Consider the following 14402-nt stretch of genomic DNA (forward strand, 5'->3'; position numbering starts at 1 on the left):
CAAAATGACAAGTTATCGCTTGCGCTGAAAGCCAAATCCATTATCGATGGCATAAAATGATCACTTTATAATCATCCGGACTGGACAAAAGACAATGTATCCTACTGAATTCATATTGAATTTATATCTCCGGCTTTGACAGGCACAACAACAGTTGATACGGAGCGTGTGAAGAAAGTGACAAATTGAAAGCGCATATTGTTTGGACACTGAGATTCAATCTCCAAATGCTTATGCCATCTGAAAGACAGTTTACAGCATCCATGCGAATGCCAGATTTGTTGGTGGAGAAACCAAAATGGAACATGTTACATGACTCAGGCAAGATCACAGCTATCTCACACTGCGATCGCGGAGGCCAGGCTGCAACAGGCATTCGCAGAAAAACTGCCATCTTTACATGTCAAGCTGTGTTCGAGTCCGACAGCGAGACTAGGCTCAGTCTGAACGCACTCATTGGAGGGATCTAACTAGGCTGGGTGAGACGATTTATAGGCTAAGCTTCGTGTCCGACCGTGTCGTCGCACACCCAGTCTTCCCGCTCTTAGACGTGTGATCGTATTTCTGGATGTATGCTTGCATTCGCTAACTGAATCATCAATCTCCTCTCTCTGAGGCTAATTTAGCCGAGGCCTTTTAAATGCTCTGACAAGCCTTGTGTCATTCATCAAACTCAAGGCTCCGTTGGCTCTCTCGTCTAGCCTTGATTACACATCATGTCTGTGTGCACACCACCCTGTTCCATAAACAAAAGCAGCCCATTTAGCAGTGAGATCTCCATATCTAAATATGCACCACTGTCTGGCTGTCCGAATGAATGAATGAATGAATGAATGAACTCAGTCATGAGGAAATGGCCACACTGTGTGCTGCGATTTGTGTGCTTTATTACAAAAGTATGTACAAAATTTCTTCTCAGCTTTAGGACTGAGCATGTGTTACTGTCATTTCATATCGTTACAATTCGAAATCCTGAAAATAACCTGTCGGACAACAGCTAAACATTGAATATACTGTAGTAGTAGTAAGGTCTGTGTTGTCCGTATGTTATACACCATTTCACACGTTGCCGGATATTATTTAGGATAATTTCTTTACATTCTTTTTTCCCTTACATTTTGCCACTCATATCGACTACAGGCCTGCTTTAAAACAAACAGCTCTCACAAGATATTCAGCAAGAACCACTGCGAAAAAAAAAAAAAAACCTGTACACGGGACAGCATTGAGCACTACAAATACATTTCGCTGCTTTGAGTTTTTCCACTGAGACTGAGGTTTTCGAGAAAGGAATAGGCTTAATACAAAAGACTCCCCTTCAAACGCTCGCTGTCATAAGGGTTCGCTCTACAAACTTACAAAATAACATCTCAAAATAACTCAGGTTGACAGCCTCAACTGAAAGGCAAGTACTATACATTTTCAATGATTAAATCCACTCCGGCCTGTCCTGCTCGATACATCAAAGTCTATTCAATACAAGTTTGACTTGTATTTCGGTCGGCGTAGCTGCAGGATACTTCAGAGGTTGTGATAGCGATGCGCCCCGACCCAAATTTTGGCGTGGAACTAAGGCCTGATAACAGACGTGAAGCTATGCGTAAAGGATATTTTACAAAGCAACAGTTGCGGTTCCTTGCAAAGGCGATGCGTTTGGAAAGGATAGCGGTTGCTGAATTCGTATTGATTTTTTTCGAAGAACCTATGAGTCATAGAAACATCTGATAGAACAGAAACATTGATCTTTCGAGCATCGCTGCTGGATGGCACTGTTCTCATTTATAACCATGGGGAGAGCGCTTCAAATGTCTCTTTGAAACAATTGGTATTCCTGGACCAGCTCACATGGCCCTGCGGTCCACTGTCCATTATTCTCTTGGGCCTGAAGATCACTCTTTGGGAGCTTGCAACCACACCCCGAGTCCAGTCTTGGCATCTAACTGCAATTTAAATAGAAGTGCTTCCTACTCGAATCCCCACTGTCTATTGGCTATCAAAACCGCTGCTCTCTGCAGATATAATTCCCCCCTGCATACTGAATGTTCCCCTTTTTTGCTCCCCTCTTCTGTCAAGCATCAGTGAGTCAGTGGTATTCTCTTGATCATTGTTCATTTCCATTATGCCCTTGATTGAGCAGACCTTGGCAGGAATTTTAATCCCGGCTAGGAGGAGAATATATTGCTGCTGTCGCCGTGGCCGTACAGGTCGGCTAGCTTCCTGAAGCGAGGTCCCCAGTCGCTCAGATAGTCATAGTTCTGCTCTGAGTCTGTGCTGAGGGAGTCTAGGGAGCTAAGGGATTCGGCCACTGAGCCACTGCCCTCGAAAGCATATGTCTGCAGGGAGTCGTAAGGAGGTGCGGAAGGATCAACGTCGGCGTCTTTCAGGCGGTCCCATATAAACTCCCTGAAGATCCCGTTGTCTGGGGTGATTTTATAAGGTGGAGGGCGGGAGCAATAAAGAGTGGGCACCTCTGGAGTGACGTCTCGGCGGGCTTTGCTGTCTCTCACTACATTAAGGTTTCGCAAGGCCACCATATCAAATGCCTCAGTGTCTTCCTCACCTCCACCTTCGTCGTCGTAGCGCACAATATTCTCCCGCACGTCCCGGTCTTCGTCCAAGATCAGAGGCTCCTTCTTCCTCCTCCTCATTGTCACAATCAGCAGCACCAGCACTGCGGAGACAAAAGAATCACATGCTGTTAGTAAAAAAACCAGAGCTATCATCAGTGACACAACATACTAGCATTACAATACTGTTCAAAAAGAAATGAATACTTTCATTAGGCAAGGATTTACTAAGTGATAGTAAAGACATTTATAATGTTAGAAAATAGTTGTATTTCAGATAAAAATACTGCTCCTTCAAACTTTCTGTTCATCAAAGTTTCCTGGAAATAAATATCATGATTTCCACAAGAATATGAACCAGTGCAGCAGTTTTTAAACACTGATAATAAGAAGCAAGGTTTCTCTAACACTAAATCAGCATATTGCTATGATTTCTTCTGAAAAATATATACATGTACATATATTTTACATCATACATTTATTATATTATATATAAAAATTGAAAACAGCTCATTTAACTTGTAATAATATTTCATAATACAGCCTTTCTGAACAGAAAGCGAACCCCAACCATTTGAATGACAATGTACATATTATATTACATATGCATAGCCAACTATTAACTTTCTTTAAAAAAAAATTACAATATAATATGTAGTAAAATTGTGTGTGTGTGTGAAGCATTATATTATATGCTTAATAATAACATATTCTTAAGTAATATGATAAAATGCATATGTTTTATTTCCTATAGTAGAAATAGCATAAAAGTTTGTTTTTATTGATACTATTATATAAATGTAAATATATACACACTGTAACAGTCAGATTTTTTTTTCAGAGTTAAGTTGTAAATAAAACAAATATTTTTTTTTATTGGTAATTCTAAATAGTATTTAACAAGAAAATACTATTTCAGTTTTGCTTCAAATTTGTATGTTTAATTCAGTATGTTACTTGCCTGTTCATTTGACTATTTATTTATTTATTTTTCTTTTTAATAATAGAGATAGTAAGAGTGGATACTGGATAGATAAGTTGGTATGCAGAATTACAAGTCAGATTAAAAAAAACAAACAAAAAAAAAACGAAGATTTCAAGGCTGCTTCTCTGACAGTTCATTTGTTCCTAGTTCTGTTGGTTTCCACCAGACTATTGGAGTGCAAATAGCTCCACAGTGCTGTTTACACCTCGTGCAAATAGTCATTACGATTAAACAATTTGCTAACAACACAAACAAAAAAACTTTTATATGGGAGTAGAGTGTTTAATAAATTGCTTCATTACAGTTTCATGCCCCACCACCGTAAACAACAATTCCATGAAATATCAGGCACCAGGTAAGATTTAGAGGCACCAAAGCTTTAAAACACACACACACACACACAACCACACACCTCCCAAGCAGTCCATTTACCCTCCATTCAAGATAAGCAAAGACATAAAAGGTGTAGAATCAGATAGCACTCGACCATGACTGTATCTCTACAATATTTATGACACCGAAACAAAATATTACTTTCTCATTGTTTTACACTCTATAGAACGATCGTGCCTCAAGGCCTGACACTTTAAGCTACAACATGAGAGATAAGCTGAATTATCTCTACAGTTCAATTAGGGCAGATCTGGTACATTAGTTTTATCAATAAGTTCATCAGATTTGGTTGTAGAGATTTTAATAACGCTGCTGACAAATCCCGAGCAGGAGGTGTTTCATCATGGGGGGTGCTCCTGGGAGCGGGAGGTGTTAAAGGAGTTACAGTCTGATCTAATCTCATCCTGCATGTTTGTTTACAATGGTTATTAACTGTACAGACCCATATCCGTGCACAAAACACATGCACGGCTGGGAATTAAACGCATGCTAGCACTTTCGTCTTCTCACTTTTAGCTCTGTCATGTGTGAACATAAGCAAACAGACAGAGATGAACACACAGAAGCACGGAGAGCGAGATTTAGAGCAGGATGTGTGCTGTAAATATGGGGCTTTAACGACCACTTGCTTCCTTCCCGCTCATGCACAAGCTGCTTATTCAGAAAAGGCCAGCATTAAATCCTTTTAATGAGTGCGGCATATGCCTACTGTACATGCAAAATAAGACTGGATTATATGTCAGTCAGAAAATATCACCCTGCCCTGAAAGCACAGACCCCGTATACAAGCACATCAAAACTATCAACGAGAGGCAAGGCTGTACCGCCGCACAAAAGATGTGTGTCTCGGCGATTCAAACCGGGGATCAAATAATGCACAGAAAAAGATGCTGTGAAAGAGACTGAGAAATTCTGTCAATACCGAAAAAAGGAAAGGGGAAGCGCATAGCGAGAAATAACTAACATAACAAGACACATGCACAAAAAAAAGTGAAATAAATCCATTTTTTGTGGTGTGTGCAATGCAAAAACCAATCCTCCGTGTTGCCGCTCTCAGACCCATGAATGCGAGGGATCTTGCTGTACAGCCACAACACCGTCCTCCCACGGGAGTCTATATCTCTCTCAATGTAGATAGCGCATATGTGTATTTGGCTGCCAATACCAAGCTCGAGGGGGAGGGAAGGGAGCAGATAAAGTAGGGAGAGAGAAAGAGGAGGTGTAAGTGGGAGCAGGCTGAAGTGAGAGAGCAAGATAGAGTGGAGGGAAAAGGGAGGCAAACGTCTAATGATCCATCCTTCAGGCCTGCCACAGCGAGTATGAAATATGGTGCCAAAGTCTCATACTTCATCCTCAGGCCTAGAGTCGTTTTGCAGGGGCAGACAAGCTGGGCGAGTGGGCTGGCGAGGCAGCGGCTGCACGTTTGCAGTCATAATCACAGCACACACACACACACACACACACACACACAGGATGATATAAACAAAAGCAAAGCCAATATCGACCTTAAATTCAAGAGCAACAGACTTACAAGGTGGAAACAAAGAAAATGCTATAAACTGAAGATAAAGAAACAGAAAAATGAAAATGTTCTTCCTTCTGTGGAGCACAACAGGATATTTTATGGAGAATGTCCAAACTGCTATCTGCCATACGATGAAAGTGAAGGGTGATATGTACAGCTATTTCATGGATGTTAAAAGTTTTTTTCTTTATTTATAAAACCATTAATACCATAAAGAACTTTCAGATTTAAGAGTGTATCTTGTATACCAAATACAGACAATTCTGTATGATAAGACAATAGCAGAGAAATCTCAAAAAATATAAAACAAAGAGTTTCTACAAAAGTTTGAGACATGACTATCGGAGTTCAGTTGTGTTGAATAAATAAGGTATGACATTTCTGGATTTTTCCAGATCTGGGAATTGTTTTTTAGGAACCTTGAATATAATCATTGGTTTCAGTAAAAAAAAAAAAATAGCTCAGGTTACTTTGGATATGATTTCCAGGGTATAACAGAGAATACAGTATAAAACATGAAATGGTGTACAGTAATGAATACAACTGGGTGATCTGCTATAATCTACTTGGTACTGAAACTTTGTTTTATGTTTTAGAAATGCTTTATATATTATTTCTGTCATTATTATCGTTTGTTTGCTTGCCTTGTAAAATTTGAAATGCTTTAAACAAAATATTCAATCTTCCATATGGAAAAATAGCAGCTTGAGCATTATGCGAAAATATATTTTGCGTTCCACAAACAAAGGAAAAGTAAAAACACGACGGTGAGCAAATCATGACAATTGGCATTTTTGGGTGAAATATCCATTAATAATGTACACATATGCATATCCTACTTATGCAATTGTGTTTTCAATGTTTTCAAGAACCAAAAAAATATATAGATATTATTTTAAACTCAAATGAAACTTCTATTTTGCTGAAATCATATTTACCCCTAGAAGGCTCATATTAGTACCTTTGAGTAGTAGTGTGTACCTTTAAGGCACTACTATGAACATTTTAGGTTTAAATAAGATACGAAAAAGTATCTTTAAGTGCACTGCTCCAGTGACGAGTTGTTGTATCCCTAAAGAGAAACTTTTTTATTTTTCTGATAGTGCAAGGTTAGATTTTTTTAAGCCATTCTTATGTGATTACAAGGAGTTATATAGGTCTAATGCAGTCTTAAGTCTTAACTGCTACAAACTGCGCCCACTTTAAGGCTTGATTTACCCTCTCTGCAGTTTTGACACAAGATGGATGTTCATCGGGAGTAGCAGATCAATTTAACATTATCCTCAATTTGCAGTAATTGGATTGAGAAAACAATCCGTCATCCAGAATCAATTAAACAACAAGTGGGATATTTTGTGGGGGCCTCGTTCTCATCGACCTCCTAAAAATGAGGCAGCGACTACTAGATTATGCACTGCCCTTCATTCTCTCTTTCGCTCCCTCTCTCTCTCTTTCTCTCACTCTCATGCGTTCCCTTCACATATCTCAACTACTGCCAATAGCCCGGGGCAGTGAAGACTAATCAAGATATACTGGCGATATGCGGATCTATCTGGCTGTTGACATTTATGCCGCTGCCCAACACAAGGTGTTTGTGCTTTATGACACCTGTCTGTCCCTGGGTTTTCACAGTGGTGACATTATCTGCGAAATAAAATATGATTTATTCTGGGTGATGCAAGAGCACACTACATCGCCTTAAGGGCCCTCATAAGTATTACTGACTGCCGTCCACTTGCACTAACGGAGGCCATAGGGGAAGCACGCCTGGAAGACAAGATGCCCTGCAATCGTTCGAGCAGAGATTGAAAAGGTGATGTCACCGTTGCGAGGGTGACCCGTGGACATGAATGTATCGGAGTGCCTCGGGCTTACCTGACCTCTCTGTGTTCCTCCACCTAAGCCTGAAATAATGAGCACAAGGTTCCCCTCAGAACAACTAGAGCGAAACAGCGGCTGTCATCATGTGATATGTCCTCCTGAAATCTTTTAGATTACGTTATGCAAACACTGATAAATAGCTTTGTGTTTACCACAGCAGTCTGGTCGGATCCCTCCTTTTGAACTCCGTTTTCTTCCTATCAAATATTTTATGAACCATTATCAAGGTTTGGGCTTGACAGCGCCACTGGGATGTTGTAACGACACTAGGCAAGCAGAGTTTGGCTGAAAATCTGTCATCATTTACTCGTCCCATGTTGTTTTAAACATATACGAGTTTCTTTTTGTGTGTGTGTGTGTGTGTGGAATTCTAGAAGAATTGTTTATGGCAGAACATGCTCTTTTTCTTTTAATGAAGGTGAATGGTGACCAGGGCTTGACATTAACACCCGCCAAATGCAGGTGGATTTCAGACATAACACAGGCGGGTAACACAGTCACTCCCACTAGCCACCTTGGCAGTTTGAATTTTATATACAGTAACAATGAACAATGCTCGACAATGCTCATCACTGCAGTGATGCTGCTGACGTACACCGCTGCTGACGTGTTATCTTTGTTATTGGGCGCGCCAGAAAACACGTCAGCAGCGTCATACGTCAGCAGCATCGTGAATGCGATCACAACAGACCCGGAAGAGAAGATAATGCTGAATGAAGTCGGAATATTTTTATTTTTGGACCAAAATGTATTTTCGATCCTTCAACAAATTCAAACTGACCCTCTGATGTCACATGGACTACTTTGATGATGTTTTTCTTATGGACAGTATACCGTGCACACAGTTTCAATGGAGGGACTGAGAGCTCTCGGACTAAATCTAAAATATCTTAAACTGTGTTCTGAAGATAAACAGAGGTCTTACAGGTTTGGAACGACATGAGGGTGAGTCATTAATGACATAATTTTCATTTTTGGGTGAACTAACCCTTTAATGCTTGTCTGGGACAAGTGGATTTTTTTTTGAAGGGGCACATGAAGGAAGATAATTTTCATTGCCCGACAACTAATCTGATTAAAACATCCAATTAATTTTGGCGCGAATGATTCGGATTTTATAAAATTTTGGTGTAAGCAGCAATTGTCAATGGATAATCAACAGTAACAACAAGGTCGTTTTTGCCCGATTTGGTTAATTAAAAAATAGTTGCAAACAAAGATCACAGCAGAACAGTCGCACAGTGTTTCGTTACTGAATGATTCACGTTTTCTTGAATTTAAATCATTGGAGTCAATGATATATATAAAGTTCCCAACAGCAAAATTGTTCCCAGTAAAAATGCAGAATGGCTAGTAAATTTGGATAACCACTAGCCACAGTGGCTGGTGAGCAAAAAAAAGTTAATGTCAAGCCCTGATTGCGACCAACTGTCAATGTAGGATTTTAAGTGGATATTGACTATTTCCTCACATACAGCTATTATGTGGTTTCAGTAGCCTTGGAATATAGAGTATGTCATGGACTAATTTTATGAAGTTTTTTGGTCTTTTTGGAGCATGATGTCTAGTCACCAACCACTTTTGGGTTCCTTAAAACCTGAAACTCTTTTTTCTTCTTAGTGTAAAGAACATTTTAATTCTAAAGAGCTTCTGAAGGTTCTAAAAGAATTCTAAAGAACATTTTTCCGCTATAAAAAATATTTTGTGCAATGGAAAGGTTTCAAACTACATTAAAAGGGTCATATTATGCTTTTTTAAAGATCATTATTTTGTGTATTTGGTGTAGCAGACTATGTTGACATGCTTTAATGTTCAGAAAACACATTATTTTTCAAATACTGTACATTATTGTCGGTCCTCTATGCTACGCTTCTCTCAAACACATTGTTTACTACAAAGTCTCTCCTTCTGATAAGCGCAGTTTGCTCTGATTGGCCAACTGACCCAGTGCATTGTGATTGGCCGAACACCACAAGCACTCATCAGAAATGAAATGTCCCTTTCCATAATCGTGGACTTCATCTTTCAAAATAAATGTAAAGACAGTTAATAATGTATTTAGTTTCACCATCTTTTTAAGCCTGAAAGGGGAACAGAGTGTCGTGATAGACATTGTGAATACATAGAAGACATAGAAGCTTGTATGTGTTTGTAGTACACAAGCCACTGACGGTTAAGACAGCTGATTCCACTGTGACTCCACACACACACGCGACACTCAAAAAACTGCATTTGAACATTTAAAAGCAAATACTTAAACTAATAACAAAACATACTTACAGTAGCTGATTCCGAAGCACCAGATTGTCATAGCAAAGCCAGAATTACCTTCTCTCCTAGATTTACGAAATGGTCGTCCATAAAATGCGTTGCTGTTCTGTTGTAAGAAATCTTAAAGATTCCTAAATGCATCTACTTTCAGAAAGCCAAATAAAGTGTTTTTACTTTCACCTAGATACACACAGCATCTCCCTGACATGGCTGCTTCAACACTAACTGCGGTTACTGAAACCACACCTTCTTTCTTTGCGTGAACGTTTGGACGGCATTACGCAAATATTTACACATTGTGATGTGGACATGTGGGTGCGTGTCTGAATTAGTGGCAGAGTCTTAACTTTGATTAAGAATATTTCTTAGGATTTTAGACTTTTAGTCTTTGCAACGTTACAGATCTCCAAAGAGAAAGATAAAAAAAAAAAATTTAAATCTCATCATATGACCCCTTTAAAAGTTCTTCATGAAAACATCGACAACAACTTAATTGTAAAAAGTTATTTTTAAAAGTGTATATGCAGCATGAACATTCTTTTAAACATCTTTTATGTTCAACGATGGAAAAAAAGTCATACAGGGTGAAATTACACTAAGCTGAGTAAATAATGGCAGCATTTTCATTTCTGGGCGAACAAATCCTTTAATGGAGAACGTCATTTGTATGTTATTAGATAAAAAAAGACAAAAGACTTAAAGCTGACATGTCCTTGTGTATCATTCATTCCCTGGCATGGTTTTAGTTGTGCACTGCTTTGATAACTAAAGCAACAGCAGACAAAAAGCTTGTTGATTCATTACTCCAAAAAAAGAGATAAAAGCAGAAACAGAGGATTCTTTTTTTCTCTGCAGTTCTCCTCCTCTGAAGCCATCCTCCTCCGTCTCCTCCTCCCCTCAACCATGAGTGAGCAGTCTCGAGCCCCTGGGGCCAGACTCTCTTTGCCAAAAATAACTGCATTGCTCAGATCAGGCAGTGCAGTGGTCTAATCTAACTCTTGTAGTTTGGGAGGAGAAGGGGGTGGGGGTGGCGGCACTGGAGAACCCTACATTCACACGAGACGGCAAAACCACAGGAATGACTATTCCACATCAGTTGCAGCTGTTAGTTGAGCTCAAATTCAGATGATAAAGGCTTAGAGACAATGATCAATAAGCACAAGGATGGAGTCTGTTACTGCTGGCCACAAGCTGTGCTCTTTAGTTTAGATGCCATTTTTCACAGACTAATGTGTATTGTTTGTGCTGTTGAGTAAAAACATCCAATATGTCTTTAAAAAAGATCCAATGTGCAAATTAAAAAAAAAGCTGTGCAAGATATTAAAGTGTTTTCTTATATTCCGAGTATTTCTCTTGAATGACCGTTCAAACGTTAGCTAGATTTTTCTCCAAAAGTGACAGTAAAGACATTTATAATTTATATTTAAAATAAACAGTGTTCTTTTGCACTTTATATTTATTAAAGAATCCAGAAAAAAAAAACACAAATCACAGTTTATAATTATAATAATAATAATAACAATAAATTGTGAGAGATCGCGAAGGATCGTGTGAGGCTGAAGACTGGAGTAATGGCCGCTAAAAATTAGCTTTGCCATTACAGGACTAAATGACATTTTAAATTATATTCAAATAGAAAAGTACTAATATTTCAAAATACTACTCTTACAGTACTTCTGTTAAAAAATACTACTGTTAATAATACTAATATTACTGTATTTTTGATCAAATAAATGCAGCCTTGGTGAGTGTCTTTCCAAATCTTGCAGATGCCAACATTTTAAACTGCTGTGTAAATGTATTTTTTAACCCCTGTTGTTTTTCTTCAGTATGTTTATGCTAAAACCATGAAAAAAGCTGTCTGGCAGTGGGGTTAGAAAATTAAACTCTGGAATCAAGTCTTAATGCCTCATGCAATTTTGAAAAATTCCTCTTTTTTTCCCTTTTTAACTGGAAAATAAAATGATTTTTTTTGAAGTGATGTTATATATGGTGCTCCAAGTCATTTGTGAGAACAGCAGAGTTCTTAAGGAACGTGAAATTGAAACGTATTGCACTCTGCTTCACTGCGGTGTATTATTTCAGATCTACCATTTAGTTGCAACGTCCCTATGGAGATAAAAATGAACTAGTTCATACTTAGATGTAATGGCACCAAGGAAGCAGAAAGAGCTTCCTTTGTTACTTATTCGTCATCTGTGCAGTCAGTAAAAATAAATAAATAAATAATACAATTATAGTCGTCAAACAATGGATGGGAGTAATCACACAATGGAAATTACTGAGGCTCGGTTCAAGATGTGTGTGTGTGCACAAATTCCCCTCTTGCCACAATAACAGCACTCTTTTTTAAGACAGAGACAACATCTGTCAGCAAATAGACTTGTGGTTGTGTCCGTGCACAGATCTCCACACCGCCAGCACAGCCAGAGAGACAACCTATCAATGGTATAATCAAGAAATCAATCAAACCATCAGGACTGCATTCACTCCCTCTGTGCAGTCTTCAGGTCACCAAATCAACACAAAGACTCGCCAGTCAACCAATCAGACCAAGTGAATGGTACATATTGGGTAGAGGTCACTCATCAAACAATCAGCTAATAAGGCTCCAAATAATAAGTAATCATACAGACCAGCAGCCTCCCTGGAGAGGGTAAACAAGTCAATTGTGGCCAAGCAGTCCTCTCAGTGCACACCACGTCCCAACTGTTGGAGCTGTCGAGCCAATGCTTCAAAAGTAACGGCAGCCCGACTGTGTGCTAAATGTCAGTAAGGGGGAGGTGGAAATGCACGAAAGCTCTTAAAAATGGTTTTGAAAACAATAACAAAAATTGGACAAATATCCTTTGATTGCAGGCTGCAGCCAGAAAGCACAGTAGCTTTGTCTTAAAGACAACATGAAATCAAAATCAACCCTATATGCTTTATTAATAAATGTTCCATCATATTAATAAAATAAATAAATAAAAACACACTACTGTTTAAGTAATAGAAAGTAGTAGTCTTTTTTTTAAAGAAATCTCTGCATTAAAGCTGCATTAATTTAAAGATAGATTAATAAAATAAAATGTAATATTGTGAAATATAAAGACAGATAAGACAAATAACTGTTTGTTTATTATTGTTTGTTTATGTTTGTTTATAAATGTAGTTTATTACTGTGATGGCAAAGCTGAATTTTCAGCAGCCATTAATGTAGTTTTTCAGTATCACATGATCCTTCAGAAATCATTGAAACATGCTGATTTGAGGCTCAAGAAACATAATATTATGTTATTATGTTAAAATCCATTTTATTTAAAATAGAAATCTTATTTTGTAAGGATGTAAAAGTCTTCACTGTCATTTTGGATCAATTCAATGCATTCTTGCTGAACAAAAGTTAGTGACCCCAAACATTTGAACAGTAGTGCATTTTGAAAAAGCATTTTCTTTATGTTTAACAAAATATAAAGTTTCAGCCCTTTTCTTCAGTCAAATCAAACCCAGATGAACAAGCTGAAATCACTTCTTGCTGAATATTCAGTTTTTACGCTAAAATAATTCACATTACAAAAGCTAAATGCTGTTTTATAAACACCCATTTGTATGTTGATTTGCTCATCTTGACCAGCAGGACAAAGCTACACTGGTTCAACCAGTGGTGTGATTTTGATCTGGGACTGTCCCATAGATGTCCATTTATCACATATATGGGCAGACCGAGGAAATGTTTGGCACGCAAAGAAAGAAATGCAGCACTTTGTCAAACTCTGTTCAGGCTTATTAAAGAGATAATTATGTCTCATTCAAAAAGTCATACAGGCTTGGAAATACATGCGGGGTGAGTAAATGAGGGCAGAATTTATGTGTTTTATGTGTCCACAAGGTTCAATGTATTTCCTACCAAGTAAAGTGATGATGCAGGCCAGGATGGCGACGAGAGCTCCAGTGCTGAGTCCAGCTGAAAGCGTGAAGGCCTCTGTGCCACAAGACTGGGGCGTCCCATCAGGATCACAGTCACACACTCTAATAGACAGCGTGTTAGTGCTGCTGAGAGCAGGGGTCCCGCTGTCCATTATCAACACCGGCAGTCGATACATAGACTGATCCCTCCTCTGAAAACCACCCCTCTTAGTTAGAATAGAAGCCGTATTGTCTGCATAGAGAAAGAGAAAGATATCATGAGAAAAGTGAAAAAATATGACTCATACGAATAGATAAAAAGTGTTTTTGGTCTTATAAGGAAGAAGAACAGAGTTTCAAGGATTCGCTTTAAACTGTCTTAATGAAATCACGTACCTTTATTGTCTCGGAGGGTGAAGTTCATGTTCCCTGCTGTCTCTGCAGTGAGGGAGAAGAAGAAGCGATGCCCGCTGGGCGGTTCATCTTTATCCACCGCACTTATGGTTTCAATGACCTAAGACAGTGTCGAAGAGGGAGTAAAGAACAGGAAGATGAATACAGCTGTTATTGCCTTGCTCCAGACAAAATAATCCAAAGTCCTCGCTCTCAAAACGCTGCAGTGTTGCCATAATAATGAATGTTTGGGATTATAGTTAAACCTCAGTATTTTATGACTGGACTCAATTACTTAATATGCTTATTAATTAGTAAAATAATAACTGAAATGAATAGCATATATCAATATCCCCAAAAGTGAGACTATTTAAGTCTTTACAGGTTGAAACCAATAATAAGCCAATTGATTATGATTATTGAATGAACTCATTAATATTTTATCTCCATATAATTGAACATACACTGTACAAAGATATTCACAGCTTTGTGAAGAAGT

At 38.5% G+C, this 14402-nt stretch overlaps 1 protein-coding gene across 1 annotated transcript; it reads right to left on the bottom strand.

Annotated features, from left to right (window-relative positions):
* Nucleotides 1-387: 387 nt before the first annotated feature.
* On the bottom strand, nt 388-14042 carry LOC113045574 (cadherin-7-like). The gene is made up of 3 exons (XM_026206006.1): nt 13907-14042; nt 13512-13763; nt 388-2671 (listed from the first exon to the last, which is right to left on the bottom strand). Exons 1-3 carry the CDS (start codon nt 13932-13934, stop codon nt 2163-2165), a joined length of 789 nt encoding a protein of 262 aa, XP_026061791.1. The 5' UTR covers nt 13935-14042; the 3' UTR covers nt 388-2162.
* Between the last annotated feature and the right edge of the window lie 360 nt (nt 14043-14402).

The sequence above is a fragment of the Carassius auratus genome, chromosome 27 (genome assembly GCF_003368295.1).
Source record: "Carassius auratus strain Wakin chromosome 27, ASM336829v1, whole genome shotgun sequence".
NCBI classification, from domain to species: Eukaryota; Metazoa; Chordata; class Actinopteri; order Cypriniformes; family Cyprinidae; genus Carassius; species Carassius auratus.